The 14806-nt window shown below is 45.5% G+C and overlaps 1 protein-coding gene across 7 annotated transcripts in view; it reads left to right on the top strand.

The window, feature by feature from the left end:
- COL6A3 (collagen type VI alpha 3 chain) overlaps window positions 1-14806 on the top strand; it is a 62086-nt gene that overhangs the window by 37459 nt on the left and 9821 nt on the right. For all 7 annotated transcript variants that reach the window (XM_082054951.1, XM_082054950.1, XM_082054949.1 and 4 more), the window contains 23 exons: window positions 326-397; window positions 1332-1358; window positions 1476-1520; window positions 1619-1672; window positions 1801-1863; window positions 2243-2308; window positions 2998-3051; window positions 3724-3759; window positions 4292-4354; window positions 4648-4710; window positions 5435-5497; window positions 5810-5872; window positions 6633-6683; window positions 7118-7153; window positions 7259-7321; window positions 7458-7520; window positions 8165-8197; window positions 8284-8332; window positions 8602-9095; window positions 9733-9832; window positions 10340-11038; window positions 12256-12364; window positions 13119-13417. In XM_082054951.1, the coding sequence (XP_081911077.1) occupies window positions 326-397; window positions 1332-1358; window positions 1476-1520; window positions 1619-1672; window positions 1801-1863; window positions 2243-2308; window positions 2998-3051; window positions 3724-3759; window positions 4292-4354; window positions 4648-4710; window positions 5435-5497; window positions 5810-5872; window positions 6633-6683; window positions 7118-7153; window positions 7259-7321; window positions 7458-7520; window positions 8165-8197; window positions 8284-8332; window positions 8602-9095; window positions 9733-9832; window positions 10340-11038; window positions 12256-12364; window positions 13119-13417 (2665 nt within the window). The remainder of the gene's footprint in view (window positions 1-325; window positions 398-1331; window positions 1359-1475; window positions 1521-1618; window positions 1673-1800; window positions 1864-2242; window positions 2309-2997; window positions 3052-3723; window positions 3760-4291; window positions 4355-4647; window positions 4711-5434; window positions 5498-5809; window positions 5873-6632; window positions 6684-7117; window positions 7154-7258; window positions 7322-7457; window positions 7521-8164; window positions 8198-8283; window positions 8333-8601; window positions 9096-9732; window positions 9833-10339; window positions 11039-12255; window positions 12365-13118; window positions 13418-14806) is intronic.

Genomic DNA, 14806 nt, shown 5'->3' with positions numbered 1-14806 from the left:
TAAGGTCGCAGTGTGATTAGAGAACTACGCAGAGCTCTGAGGGTTCTGTCTTGCCATTTTAATTTTGAAGAAGTTTTACAAAGCTCTTTCATAGCTGAGAGTTTGGCAAGGCTGTTTCTAAGTGATTAAGAGTTGCAGTTGACCTCTATGGCATTGAAGGTTGCAGGCAGGAGATAGTGGGGTGGGTGGATGCTGACCTTTCAATACCCAGCGCTCCATTTTCTCATACGCTTCCAAGTCACCTCCCATGCTTGCTGACACTCAGCTAAAGAAATGCACGCAACACACAAACTCTGACCGTTATGTTTTCACCTCCATGTAACAGGGTGAGCGTGGACCTCCAGGCATGAATGGGACACAAGGTTTCCAGGGATGTCCCGGGCACAGAGGAACCAAGGTACATGTGGAAGGAGCCTGCATGGAGCAGGCCCACAATCCAGCTGGTGGGAGTCCACTGAGGGCAACTTCTGCTGCTCTGGGACGTCACGTAACAGCTGCCTGGGTCTACTTGGGTGGTGGTGTCCACCTGGCCAAGCACCAAGGCTTTCTGCAGGTGTCATGGCTTTAGCATTGCCATGAAGAGCAAGAGGGCAGCCCAGTGACCCAGGCTCAATCTGTAGACAGGGCTGATTTATTTTCTGCAGATGGCTCTACGGGAGAGGTGTGAGAAGAAATGGATTTGTTCTTAACACCCAGAAGTGGGGTGTGTGTGCCTTGGCCCAGGAGTGGGATGGTGTGAGGGTTAAAATCTGCTTTTGGGTAGGAGGGAGAAAAATGAGCCATGGTTGCTGCTTTAAAGAGGAACCTTGGTTCAGGACAGCAGCTGTACCACGAGCCAGAAAAGGTGGTGAAACGCACAATATTTGTGGGAAATATACAGTGATATTAAGGGGCGTTTCCTACCATTTCCTCTGACCACAGGATCCTCTGGCAGGAACCAAGCCCGTTACTGCAGCTGAGACATGGAGTCTCTTTAAAGAGCTGTCCAGCCTTGGACAAAGATGCCAAGACTGGATTTGGATTAATATAAAAATGGGGGTAGGGAGAAAAGAAAGCCAGTAGAGAAAGAGTTGTGGCTAAGGAGCAAGCTATTTTATTGGATCAGCTGGCTGACACCCACAATCTGCATATTTCATCTTGACACAAGCATTGAGGAGGCGGCTGAAGAAGACTGGCATAAGAGAAATAAAAGGCACTTGAACCCTGGTGCAGCAAGCCCTGGGGTTGTCCTGATCCTGGCTCTACTGCCAAGCACAGCCCCCCTTCCCCGCTGCTTCCTATGGGGATGAATGAGGCAAAAGTGGAGTAACTCCCTTTTCTGATTTTTTTAGGGCTCTCGGGGATTCCCAGGAGAGAAGGTATGGAGCTATTTCCTCATGCCACGGTGGTGAGCGTGAGCACATGGATACAAGGGTATCCCCCTCCCTATCCCCCTTTCCCTTGGTGAGCATCTGTCCCTCACTTCTCTTCTGCAGGGTGAACTGGGAGAAATGGGTCTGGATGGCATTGATGGAGAAGAGGTCAGTTATTTTAATTGCTTTTCTCTTTGTAACAAGATGCTCCAGTGGCAGGGCCCCAAAAGTGGCAAATATTCTTCTAAAATACTTATATTTTGCAGGGAGACAAGGGTTTGCCAGGCTCCTCTGGAGAGAAGGGATACTCTGGAAGGAGGGTAGGCTTTTCTCACATTTACAACTGGGTTAAATGATGGTGAAAAGGTCTCCCCTCAGGGCTGAGGACCTGGGCAAAGGTGCACAGCACGCAAGGGCTGCTCTCTCCAACTCCATTTCTTTCCTGCAGGGTGATAAGGGAGTTAAAGGTGAACGAGGAGAACGAGGTGACCGTGGGCTTCGTGGAGACCCGGTAAATACTGCTAAGGCACCTTCATGATTTTCCACACACTTTCCACCAATTCTGGGGGTCATCAGCAAGCCTGCACTCAGACTTATTAAATGCAGACTTGGGGGTGGAAAGTTGGTAACAAATTCCTCTTGATACCAACCTGTCAATCACTGTTTCATTATATAAAAATTCCCCTTCCTCTTCTTCTTCAATAGTATTACTATATTTGTCAGTTGAAAAGCTGTGTCTGTCTGAAAACACCAACAGTACTTCATTTAATTCAGTCAAAAAATAAAAAAGAAAAAAATATGTTGGTTCTGAGCTATAGCAGAGTGGTTTATGATGTCTGACTTCCATGTCCCACTTACACAGATGTTTCTCATTGCTCTACTGCTTTCAGGGAGATTCAGGAGCTGATAATACTCAACGGGGTTCCAGAGGCCAAAAGGGTGAAATTGGACCAATGGTAAAGTTTTTTTGTTGTCTTTTGTTGTTTTTTGGTTTTTACAATAGGATGGGACAGAGAAAGTAAGAAAAGAGTATGCTGCCAAAAAGGTGCAAGATTCTTAAACTCATCATGCCTTTGTAACATGGAATATTTTTCCACTGGAAAATGTTGATTTGCAACCAAAACTTTCTCTGGGAAGACGTCAGTTTAAAAGATGTTTTGTGTAAAAAGTGTCCTTTTTTAAAAAAAAAAAAACCAACACTTTATTTTACAATGCCCTTTGGGAAATTGTCACTGAAAACAACTTTGTACTTGGAAATTAACTTCATATGTTCTTGTGGATCATATTCAAAAGCAGAGAACTGTTTAGATGATACCAAATCTGAGCATCCTGATTCACCTGAAACCTTTGAAAAAAAAAACCCCACATGGTCCTTGGAAAATTTCAAAACCGATTTGTTTTCATATTGTCTCAGAATAAAAATGCACCTTATAATGTCAGAAATCATTTGCCAAAGAATGAGAATGTCGGCTTGTGCTAGCTTAGAAACTTGATGGCAAGTGTCTGTGAGTTGTTAAAAGGGTTTCTACCAATGCTTGTGTGAGAGGACCCTTTTTTTGTTGTGGTTTTTTTTTTGAGAATTGAACATATTTTTCTGGTGCCTGTTCATCTCAGGGGTCTCATGTGAGTTTTGCTTTTCCCTTAGGGAGAGCCAGGACCAGCAGGACCAGAAGGCCAAGAAGGTGGAGTCGGGAGGAGGGTGAGCTGCCAGACCCACAGTCAGCAGGAAACAAGATTAGATTGACAATAACTTTTTACCCTCCTGCCTTCCCACATATTTTGTTTCTACAAGTGTCAAGAGCTCAGCTTGGGGGAAAAAAAAAAAAACATTAAAAAAAAGGAAAATGCCTGGTGGTTTGCCGGCTTGTGTAGACTTTTAAGATCTAATCCTGATTTTATTACCACCAGAGTAACTCCACTGAGATCATGGAGCTACACCTGTTTACTCCAGCATCTGCATTTTGCTGCTGGTTTTTAAAAGGCAAAATCTAAACTGGAGCTGGTGTAGCTGTGATGTCTGGGGATGCATTCCCTGCTGCTCTGCTGCTGCCTGTTCTTGGGGCATGTCCCCCAGGGACAGTGCATAAACCAGTGGCAAAACAGACGCTCCTGCATGTGCGAGTGAGGAACTCACCTGTGTGGAGGGTCAAGGGATGTGAGAAAGGAGAAAACATGCCAAAGTTTGTTTTACAAAAGCTGGCTGTTTTGCAGATTGTGGAGTGTAGATTTCCCTCTCCTTTCCCAGTAGTTTAAACTATTCAAACATGATTTTGGACTAAGAGAAGCAGTGATAAGTGGATCTAAAAGCAATAGAGAAATCCGTGTGCTGAGCATACTTGCATAAGAAGGCTCATCGTTTCTTCATTCACAGGGTATGGCAGGACGAAGGGGACCGATCGGTGTTAAGGTAAGTGGTGATGGGGACAACACCTGGGGCTTCTGCCACACCACCATCCAGGCAGCCCCAGCACCTAGAGGGATGTGCCAAGAGAAGATATATGCAGGCTTTGCTTCTTCCGCTCTCCCTCCTCTCTCCTGATTTCCCTCCTTCTCCTCCTGTGGCTCATCCCCCTGTATGATCCTTGCTGGACTCTGTGTGAACCAGGTGTTCACATGCCTGGGGCTGTCCATCCTCTGCAGAGTTCCCTGCTCAGATGCTTCATCTCTGAGTGCTGCTAGAGCAGCACAATGGGGTCAAAGAGTGAAGGAGATTGATACCCATTGATTGCAAGAGGCAAATTACCCCACCAGTTCTGTGCTCATTCTCTGCTATAACCATATTCTGCAAAAAAACCCCAACAAATAACTCTTCTTCCCTAAAATAACTGTTCTTCCCTGCTCTTTATGCAGCTCTAAAGGCCCTGAAAGCTCCTCTCCCTCCCCATGGTGTTGACCGTGTCCTGCCATGCTAACCTGTGTTGTCCATTTTGCACTTCAAGGGTACCAAGGGCTCACTCGGTCAAGCGGGGCCAGCTGGAGAACAAGGCATGAGAGGGCCACAGGTCAGTGAACTTATGGCAAAATGAATGTCTTATGTTATGATGTTGTGTCATTATTTAATCTCAGCTGCTCCATCAGAGAGTCTCGTCAGTGAAGACTATTGGGAATTGGGTATTTTTGGGTGCACTGTGGCCCTGCCTCAAGACATCAATCCTGCCATTGCATTCATGGTACCAAAGTTGTGATGTGTTTGAAAATTATCTCTTGGGCACCGTAACATTTGCATCCTCTTGTGTATCATTGGTGTGCTTCTACTCATGTGTTTTGACACAGTCTTTCTTTTTTTCCTGCACAGGGTCCACCTGGACAGCTTGGCACACCAGGCATAAGAGGAGAGCAGGGCGTTCCTGGACCCAGGGTAAACCCTTCTGCTGCTTCTCAGCCATTGACCCAACTGTGATCAGCAAGAACACCTCATTGAGCTACTAAGATGCAACAGATATGTCTTCCTGTTTCCTTCTCTAGGACCCTAGCTCTGTTTCATTCTCTTATAACACACTCTTCCAGTACAATTCTCCTTTTAACTTATGCAAAAGATTTCTTGATCAAGAGTTACAGAAGAGAAAAAGTTAAAAGCAACCACAAAGGATTCAGGACCTCAGTGTTTGGACCATTATTGTTTGTGATCTTAATTAAAGAGCATCCCTGAGTGAATGGCGGTGCAGCCACCATGATGTTTCAGTCTCTGAGGAGAGAACATGGCCATCTCACATGCTCACTTGGAGGTCCCCAGGCATTTAGTTCTCCTCCCTGCTGCCCACCCCAGCAATTCTCATAGCCATAAAGCCAGAAACATCTTGCATTTCAACACCCTGAACAAGACTTTGCCCCTCCTGCCTACACTTTCCCTGGGGGAGTTTCTCTAGGGACAATATAGGTTGCTGCTGATACTTGCATTCAGCTGACCTGGTCCTTCAACTCTTCCCAACTGTGAATTAGACTTCTGAATTTCCTAAGGTTTTTTGAGAGGCACCAGCCCTAGTAGTTAATACTCAGTTTCTACAGTTATCCAAGCCTCTAGTTTCTGGGGCACCTGGTTTATTGACACATTGCCAACATGCCTCTCCCTGTTTATGTTCCAGGCTGGTAGTGGACCACCAGGAACCCCAGGAGAGCGGGGCAGGATTGGTCCCCTGGGACGAAAGGTATGTCTTCATGACCATGGACCATCAGCAACTAAAACAGCAGTGAAAAGCTGGGTAGGAGTGAGCGTAAAAAAATACTGGAGATTAACAGCTTGGAGCAAAATTAGCTCCTCTTCACTGGATTGCAGAGTGTGGAGCAAAGCAAGGTCTGTGTTCATGTAGTGTTGGTGGACTGTAGGTCCAGCCATGACTTTCTGTTGCAAGGACCACTGCAGACTGGTCTATGTAAAGAAACCAGTGCTGGTGGGGTGGGAAAGGCTCAGAGTTGCCTGGACTTTCAGCACATGCTTTAACAGATGCTCCTGCTTTTAGGGTGAGCCTGGAAACCCTGGACCCAAAGGGCAAAATGGACAGCCAGGCCCACGAGGAGAGATGGTAAGTGTGGCCATATACTCACGCTTCGATGATGTTGGGCTGAACCCTCTCTTGTAGCAAATGGGCCACAGCCCTTCACAGCAAAGAGTCTAGTTCCCCTATGGAATTTGCATCCTCAATATATGAGAGAGGAAAATCAGCCTTATGTCCTTCTCTGGCATGAGTATATTTGGTGATGGTTGTCCCTTTGATGAGATCAATTATATCACTTGAACAGTGACTTTTAGCATCTCAGAGATCAGTCTGCAGAGCTGAGGCTGTCCAGAATTTCTTGGCCTTGTCCTGGCTCATTGCATGAGGGGTGGGTAGACACCCTGAACTGACCTGTGTGCTAATCAAAAGTAATCTATTAAAAGGAAGCATGGACAATATGAACCCTTTCATGGGGCCTGATTCTCATTACTCTGTATAATGAGGAGTCAACTGAGAAAAAATTGTTTGTGCAAAACAAGGGGGGACAAGCTTGGGTCAGGCACAGCTGTAAGTGCACCCCTAGCACTGACTGTCCTCCTAACCTGCTTCCTATTGCTGACTTCCACCTGGGACACAATATATGCGTCTACTGGTCGGGTTTCAATGCAGATTTGTAGTTTTGACACCACCTTTTTGTGCTTTTTTTCTGGCAAGAATTTCATCTATAGAAGTATTTCTCAAGGGCCTGTGGCATCTGTGGATCCTTTCTATTGGTTTTGCTGAATCTGTGGGGTTTAAGTTATTCACATATGACTGCATATTAATGACTTTGGCTTTCCAATTTTAGGGTGATGATGGACGAGATGGAATTGGTGGCCCAGGTCCTAAAGGTAGAAAGGTAGGTGTATGCCCACAGGGACAGAAATCAGCCCTATGTGTACACTGGTGAGAAAATCAGGCAAGACTCTTCAGACCATTTCCCTCTATCTTTGTCTTGGGTTTCCTTAAATAAATCAGCTTCTCGAAGGAGGAGGTATAATCTTTTTGTACCTTCTGGCCAGAAAGCCCTATGAATGTCTGTAAGGCTTCGAAAACAATATGCCAGCAGCCCTGATAGTTCCTCTACAGTTGAAAATAGCCTTAGAGAAGCAATTAGACCTTAAGAAGAGTAGATGTTTGCTTTTTGTTGATTGTATGAGGAACAAAATTATAAAATGAATTTGCAGTATCTCTCTTTTTCCTCCATCATTTAAATCCTTAAGGTGCTATAGATCCGCCTGCAGAATCAGGTTCATTTTCTAAAACCTCAAATAAACTCTTATATTGTTTCAGGGAGAACGTGGCTTCATAGGCTACCCAGGGCCCAAGGTACAGTACAACCCATGGTCTACACATTAGTTTTCCAAGCAATGTAGCCGTTAACTGTGGTCCTGTGCAGATTTGGAGCTATTGTTTGTGTTTTTCTGCAACTAGGGTGGACCTGGTGACCGCGGTGGTGCTGGAGGTCCCGGCCCTAAAGGAAACAGAGGTCGCAGAGTAAGTTAGACCATGACACAATTTTTGCCCTCTGCATGAATGATCTGAAAGATGTGTGCATCTTTTCCCCCTAAGTGTTAAGCCACACTCCTGCAGATGTTCATGGAGAGGATTTCTTTGCTCTCTCCATCTCTAGGGGAATGCAGGAGATCCTGGGACACCTGGTCAGAAAGGAGAAGTTGGATATCCTGGATCATCTGTAAGTGTTCACTGCATTGTTGATGGGGCCTCTGGCCTCCTCCCCAGAGAGACTCTCTGAGAAATGTGGTGGTCCCTGTTGGTGCCAGGCGTTGAAAAATAAGCCCACTTTCATCTGCTGCTAATTTCAAGTTGGGCAAATTCCTCTTCTTTTGCCTTGGATGTGTCTCTGTAAAGTCCTAACTCAATGTTTACCTCTGATGTTCACCCACGCTCAAACTGCAATGCAGAATGAAAAAGTCAAGAGACAGGTTTTTATCAGACATGAGGATTTTTTCATGGTAGCATGTGACCTAAAGCTCATTCTAGGAAGTTCTCAGCTCTTTATCATTTTTCATCCCCCCTACAGGATGTGGTCCATGGCCAAATCTGACTGGCACAGAGCACCCTAGAAAGGCCAAGGTGTCTTGGCTCCCTTTGCACCTGAACCAAGAGCATTGTAAATGTCCCTTTTGGGTTTGGTCTCAGATGATTTTACTCCTCACAGGGAAAAACATTCCCCCCCATTGTTGGAAATACAAATGAAAACAGGCAGGTTTCCCCCTGGCTTCTCTACAACCTGTGGTTAAATAGTTACTCCAACTGGGTTCTTGGGGCACCCTGAAAATAAACATCACACTCAATTTTACTTTCTTTTTTAAACAGGGACTTAAAGGTGATAAAGGAGAATCCAGAGATGTAAGTGTGGCATCATTTCTCTCTTGTTTTGAAATATGCTTTTGTTGACTGTGTCATATATCTCTTTTTCATTTTATTTTCTAAAGCAATGTGCACTTGTGCGGAACATCAAAGACAAATGCCGTGAGTACATCAGTGCTTCACTAATTCCCTGTCACTACCCTTGTATGTCCATCATGTGACACAAATGGCACTGACCAACTGCTTTTTCCTCCCAATCTTTTCCACAGCTTGCTGCTATGGTAAGTCACCTTCAGTCCTTTAAACCCTAGTGTGACCATGTGCCAGAATTGTTTCTTTCTCCACACATGTGGTATGAATGATTTACCCCTGCTGAGGACATGGTCCTTGCACCCTGACAACCATTTGGGATACTATTTGTTCCCAACACATGTTTCTGGCAGGTCCCAAGGAGTGCCCAGTCTTCCCAACTGAGCTGGCCTTTGCTATTGACACCTCCTCGGGCGTCCAAAGGGATGCTTTTAACAGGATGAAGCAAACCGTGCTCAGAGTGGTCAACAATTTAACCATCGCTGAAAGCAACTGTCCCCGGGGTGCCCGGGTGGCTCTGGTCACCTACAACAATGAGGTCACCACAGAGATCCGCTTTGCTGATGCCAGGAAGAAATCAAGCCTCCTCCAGCAGATCCAAAACTTCCAGGCAACCCTGACCACAAAACCACGCAGCCTGGAGACTGCCATGTCCTTCGTGGCCAGGAATACCTTCAAGCGTGCCCGAAGTGGCTTCCTCATGAGGAAAGTGGCTGTCTTCTTCAGCTATGGGGAAACAAGAGCTTCCCCACAGCTCAACGATGCCGTGTTGAAACTCTACGATGCTGGGGTCATGCCTGTGTTCCTCACCAGCAGTCAGGACCCGGTTCTCACCAGAGCTCTGGAGGTTGGGATCTTTCACCCTTTCTTTCTTTTTCTGCTGATGATCTTAGTCTGATTTGCTGGGGAGATTGATGGTGTTGGCTCCCACAAGCGGTGGCTGGCTTCCACAGACCTTTCAAGTTCTTAGCACCGAGAAAGCATTACTGACAAAACTCATCCATCACATCTATTAGGAGAGAAATCCAAAACGCAGTGCATGCTGCAAAATGCTTGTGAGGTTATGATGACTCATTTGTTTCCCAGAACATGGCCCCAGCGTGCCAGGTGTGGTATGAAACAGAAGAAAAGACAGTCCCAATAGTGAGAAAGATCTGACTGAGACAAAAAGGCAAAGGGTTGGAAGGCAGAACTAGCGTTGGCAGAAAGAGAGAGAAGAAGTACAGAGATTTAAAGCAACAAAAAAGCCCCAGACAAGTACACTAAGTACTGGTTCAGGTGCTTGACCCTTTTCTTGGAGTTTAGCTCTAAAATAGTCCCACTATCTGATGTCAGGGGCATTAGGCTCCTCCAAGGGGTTCTACCAAAAGCAGCGCGCTGAGCAGAGAATCCCTTAGAGTTGTGAATTGCTCTCCCCTACTTTGAGCTGCAAAGAACAAAACTAACATTACTAACACCATGTTTTTCTGTTTGCACCTCACCAGATCAACAACACAGCAGTTGGACATGCAATTGTTCTTCCAGCCAGCGGCAATCAGCTGAATGAAACTATCCGGAGGCTCTTGACTTGTCACATTTGTCTGGGTAAAACATCCAATTTCTCTTCTAGACAGTGCCAAGTCCTTCTGGTTGCACAGCAGTCGGTTGTCAGTGGTGCAGAAGGGAAGCTCAGTTGGGAGTGAGCCCTTTTGCTGCTGAAGACGAGGTATTCATAGTCTTAGGCTGAGCAGAAAATGTTGGCATTGTGGATGAGGTTCGCTGTTTAGCATGGGTGTTCTCCACTTTGTAATGAGAAGCTCCTCTTTTGGCCAGTTCCCATTTTTACAGCCCAAATACCAATAGCTAAAAGCTCTAAAATATGGCTTTCTGCCACTTATGACAAAGAACTTGAGGGATCTCTTTGAACAAAGGAGCACACACAAAAAATGCATAAATGTGTTTTGGGATGAAATGACTTTGGTATCAAGTAATGGACCACTGAATGTTCATGTCTTGATCGTAGTATTTCATATGACACAAGAGATTTTTACAGTGGCAAGGGAGGGTCATCTTCAGTTTCTTCAGGTGAAACCTACTGTATTTCTTCCCTAGATGTGTGCGACCCTGATCCTGTCTGTGGTTTTGGTAGTCAGAGACCTGTATTCAGAGACAAAAGGGCAGCCCCAACAGATGTAGACACTGACATCGCCTTCATAATGGATAGCTCGGAGTCCACTACCCCTCTGCAGTTTAACGAGATGAAGAAGTACATTTCCCACCTTGTAAGCAACCTGGAAATCAGCTCTGAGCCAAAAGTATCTCAGCACCACGCCAGAGTGGCAGTTCTCCAGCAAGCTCCTTATGAATATGAAACCAACTCAAGCTTCCCACCCGTAAAAACTGAGTTTTCACTAACTGGTTATGGATCCAAAGAGAAGATCATTAATTACCTTCACAACCAAATGACCCAGCTCCATGGCACAAGGGCAATAGCAAGTGCAATTGAACACACTATGGCTCATGTTTTTGAAAGTGCACCAAACCCTCGGGATCTAAAAGTCATAGTTCTGATGATGACTGGAAAAGTGAATAAACAAGAACTTGAGTACCTGCAGAAGGTAGTTATCAATGCAAAATGCAAAGGATACTTCTTTGTTGTCTTGGGCATTGGCAGGAAGGTGAATGTCAAGAATATCTATAGCCTAGCTAGTGAGCCAAATGATGTGTTCTTCAAATTGGTCGATAAACCAGGAGAGCTTCACGAAGAGCCCTTACTGCGCTTTGGGAGACTGCTGCCATCTTTTATCAGAAGTAAGTATGACATCCTCCAGCTAAAGTACTATGGAAGGAGCAACGAGTGACCTCAGAGGGGTTAATCTGCCAGGTCTGTTTGGGTGGGTGGGTGGGTGGGCTTGAGCCTGACCACTGCTTTGGGCAGTGGGGTCCACAGAAGTATTAGTCTCTTTCTATATGTTCTGAACTGTATGGTCTGTTTTGTTGCTGCTCATAGGTCTGCCTAGTTGAATATTTCTGGGTTTTGTTCACTTTGCCCTCCCCAGCCTGTCCCATGCAGTCTGTTGGCCTGCCAAGTAGAGTCTGTACTTATGCCTGGTTTGATTTTGTCTCCATGGGCTCACCTGTGGGATCTGACCTAATGCCACCTGGCTTGCTGGTCACATCTCCAACTTGTCCCATAGTGTCTGATACTGCTGGATCTCTTGGCCCTCTGCGGCTGAGCAGCCGGCTAGGGCTCACCCAAGCCTCCTGAACACACAGCAAATCTTCCTTCTCAACTTCAGCATGAACATCACATCTAGCAGGCATTTGGCTGGCTCAAACTGAGATCTGGAGCTGCTGTATGCAGATCTGAGGACCAAATGAACTGGATTCTTTGCTCAGGGATAAATAATGCCGCTGTGTTTGGGATGTGAAGACTGTGCCTTGAAAATTTGCAGCTCAGCTTAACTAGGGACCCCAGGCTGGATTTCCAGCTAGAGTCAGCTGCCAGAGATCCTAAACAGACCTGGCCAGCAAGGACAAGAAATGGGCCTTTTCTAGGAAAGCCAGTTTTATCAAATAAGTCCTGAAAAAATGTCTACTGAGCTAACAAACCACTGATTCGGGAATGTCTTGCACTGGAAATAAATGTTTAGGTTTTCTCTATTTGCTTTTTCCATTTACTGCGTACAGGAGTCCTGAAAAACCTTAACTCTTGAAAAAATATTAACTGTGTGGTTGGAAGTGCCTTGTTATAAGGAAGTTGTTTACATGTGACAGACCTAGACATACAGCCCTCTGGTATCTTGTAGTTACTGTTCTCGTGTTTGTAAATTGGAATAACAAATCTCCCAGCCCAGGATGCTGCAGTAACCACACCAAACATCAAGAGATATTCCATAGCTTCTATCACAGCAAGCAAGGAGAAAAGAGGGGGGTTTAAATCAAGAAGAAATATATGTAATATGTTGCTGGTAGGCAACAACTGTCTTCAACTCCAGTGTTTAATGCCAGGCTCTTTCTGTTTCTAGGCGACTTTGCTTTCTACCTCTCTCCAGAGATAAGGAAACAGTGTGAGTGGTTCCAGAGCGACCAGCAAGCCAAGAGCCAGAGCCCCGGACACATAGGGCAGAAAGCAGTGTAAGTAGTGGTTTGTCTGCAAGAGAGTGAGCTTTGCTAACAGCCTGTCTGGAGGAGAACAATTCATTTCCATGTCCCTGTTTGGAAAAAAAAAAAGAAATATAAAAAGCAATTTTAATGATGACAATTCAGGATTATTAGCATGTTACCTGTTTGTTTAGTGCTGTGGCAAAAGAACAACAGATCTATCTACTAGAGAAGGGTAGACAAGTACACATAGAATTTTAAACTTGTATTAAATTTTATATTTCTATGTGTAAAGGATATGAAGGAGGCATATGTTACTGTCATGAAGTTCAGGAGTTCCAGACATTACATTGGGGTTTTCCACCCAATAAGCTATTTTCAGAGGCTGGGCTGCCCTGGACTATCTGATATACAAGATCTGCCATAGAATATACCCTAATATTTTCTGAACAGAAGTGAAAGCTTGTGTCACCAACACCCACTCATTGCTGGTACAAGGCTGTGCTGGCTTCTGGAGGTCAAACACCTTGAAATTGCATATCTCCCTACTGATTCCACTCCTGTGTGTGTGAAGTTGGTGTATGGACAGACTTGTGCCCCAAGTGGTAGGCAGTGCTGTCTTGTTTTCCTGCAGCACTTTTCACTGCCTGACTGTGGGAGTATATAAAGACTATTCACCTTGGGGGCTTTCTTGCCAATGGTTTCTGTGTCAGCTCCTCTCCACTTCCAATATTCTGCTTATATTGGGGGGGGTGGAAAGCCATATCAGCTGCTTTTGCTTTGGCAGGTACGTGGCACCCAACGTGACCATAGGCCAGACCCTCAGTGCTGGTAGCACTGTCAGTGTGAGCATCAAGCCCGTTGTGAGCACCAAGTCTGTTGCGAGCACCAATGCCCGTGCCAGAACCACCACTGCCAGCACCACCGCACAGACCAGAGCCACAGATCAGACCACAGCCAGCACCGTGGTCCAGGTGAACGCCACCATGCAGAGCACAGCAAGCACCGCTGCCCACACCAAAGCCACTGGCCGCACCACCGGGAATGCCACAGGCACAGCAACAGGTGGCAGGAGAAGACAAGGCGGTACGTGAAAGGGTCTCCCCATGCAAGCAGTGCCCCTTGTTTTCAGTGCTGCAGTGGGTTATTGCTTTTTATTCTTCCTGAGAGGGTTATTCCTATGGGAACTGTCACTAAGTGACCAAGTTTTGTCCTTGTGAAAACAAGATTTTAGGTGCAAAACTGGAAATCTGCACTGGGAAGGGGGAGGTTTTGTCGACTTGAGACGTTTGTGCAAAACCAGGTGGAGGGCAGGCTGCCTCTAAGCAAAACACAAGCAGTGCATGTAAATATGGGGCAATTCATCATTTGGTGCGTAGCCCAGTAGTACAACGACAGAAGCACTTCACAGAATCACAGAATGGTTGGGGTTGGAAGGGACCTCTGCAGATCATCTAGTCCAACCCACCTACTAAAGCAGCTTCACCTAGAGCAGATGGCACAGGAAGGTGTCCAGGCAGGTTTGAATGTCTCCAGAGAAGGAGAATCCACAACCTTCCTGGACAGCCTGTTCCCGTGCTCTGGCACCCACTTCTCTTTCTAGCATGGCCTGTTTGCTTTCTATGTTTTTTTCTTGTAGCATTACCACTTGGCTAAGTTTTGCTATTTATGGTGATTCATACAATGGTGTTTGAATTCTCCATCAGCTAATATAAATAGTTCCATTGGTTCATCACTGAATCAGTGTGGAAACCTCTTTGGGAATGCTAAAGCTTCCTTCATGAGAAGGAGCTTTCCCATGTGTTTTTGCAAGGGGGTGCAGGCAGCTCTGCACTAGATGAACAAGTAACAAAGAACATGTGTCAAAGCACAGGGCTGCTTAACCAGTCAACGAATGCATGTCCCCACGTAAATAATAAATTAAAAGTAATAAATCAAAGCAATCAGCTTTTGCAAGGTCAGTGCTTTCATTGGGTTGCAGGGAACAAACTTTTCTGAACATTCCTTGCTCCACTGTTGCTTCCAAGCAGTGTTTATAAAAGTCTCATCCAATACTCTGCAATAGCAGGAAAACCTTTCCCTGAGAGCTTCTTTGACCTGTCAAAGGTGACGTTGCGGGCTTTGCTTGAAGGTCTTCAGCAGCTCAGTGAATACATTGCACCCTAGAGAAAGATCTGACTGGACCCATTTACAGTTGTTGGGGAAGTTGTGCTGGGAATCACATTTCTGGCTGTGTAAACCCTGTGGGGAAAAAAACAAAACAAAACAAAAAACACACAAAAAAAACCAAAAAGCAAAACAACAACAACAAGCTTTGGTTTGCTAGATTGCAGCAGGTTGCTAGAAAATAAATAAATTATTTGGTAAATCATGTAGGCTATGAAAAAAAAAGCTTCCCTGCAGTGTGCTGGATTGGGCATCTGAGATGGCAAAGCATGGTTTGCCCATGTCACAACTGTCTGCAGACAAATTAAT

This window comes from Streptopelia decaocto (assembly GCF_964273445.1).
Source record: "Streptopelia decaocto genome assembly, chromosome: 6".
NCBI lineage: Eukaryota > Metazoa > Chordata > Aves > Columbiformes > Columbidae > Streptopelia > Streptopelia decaocto.
Note: the sequence above shows the minus strand (reverse complement) of the source record. Positions and strands in the feature narration are given on the sequence as shown.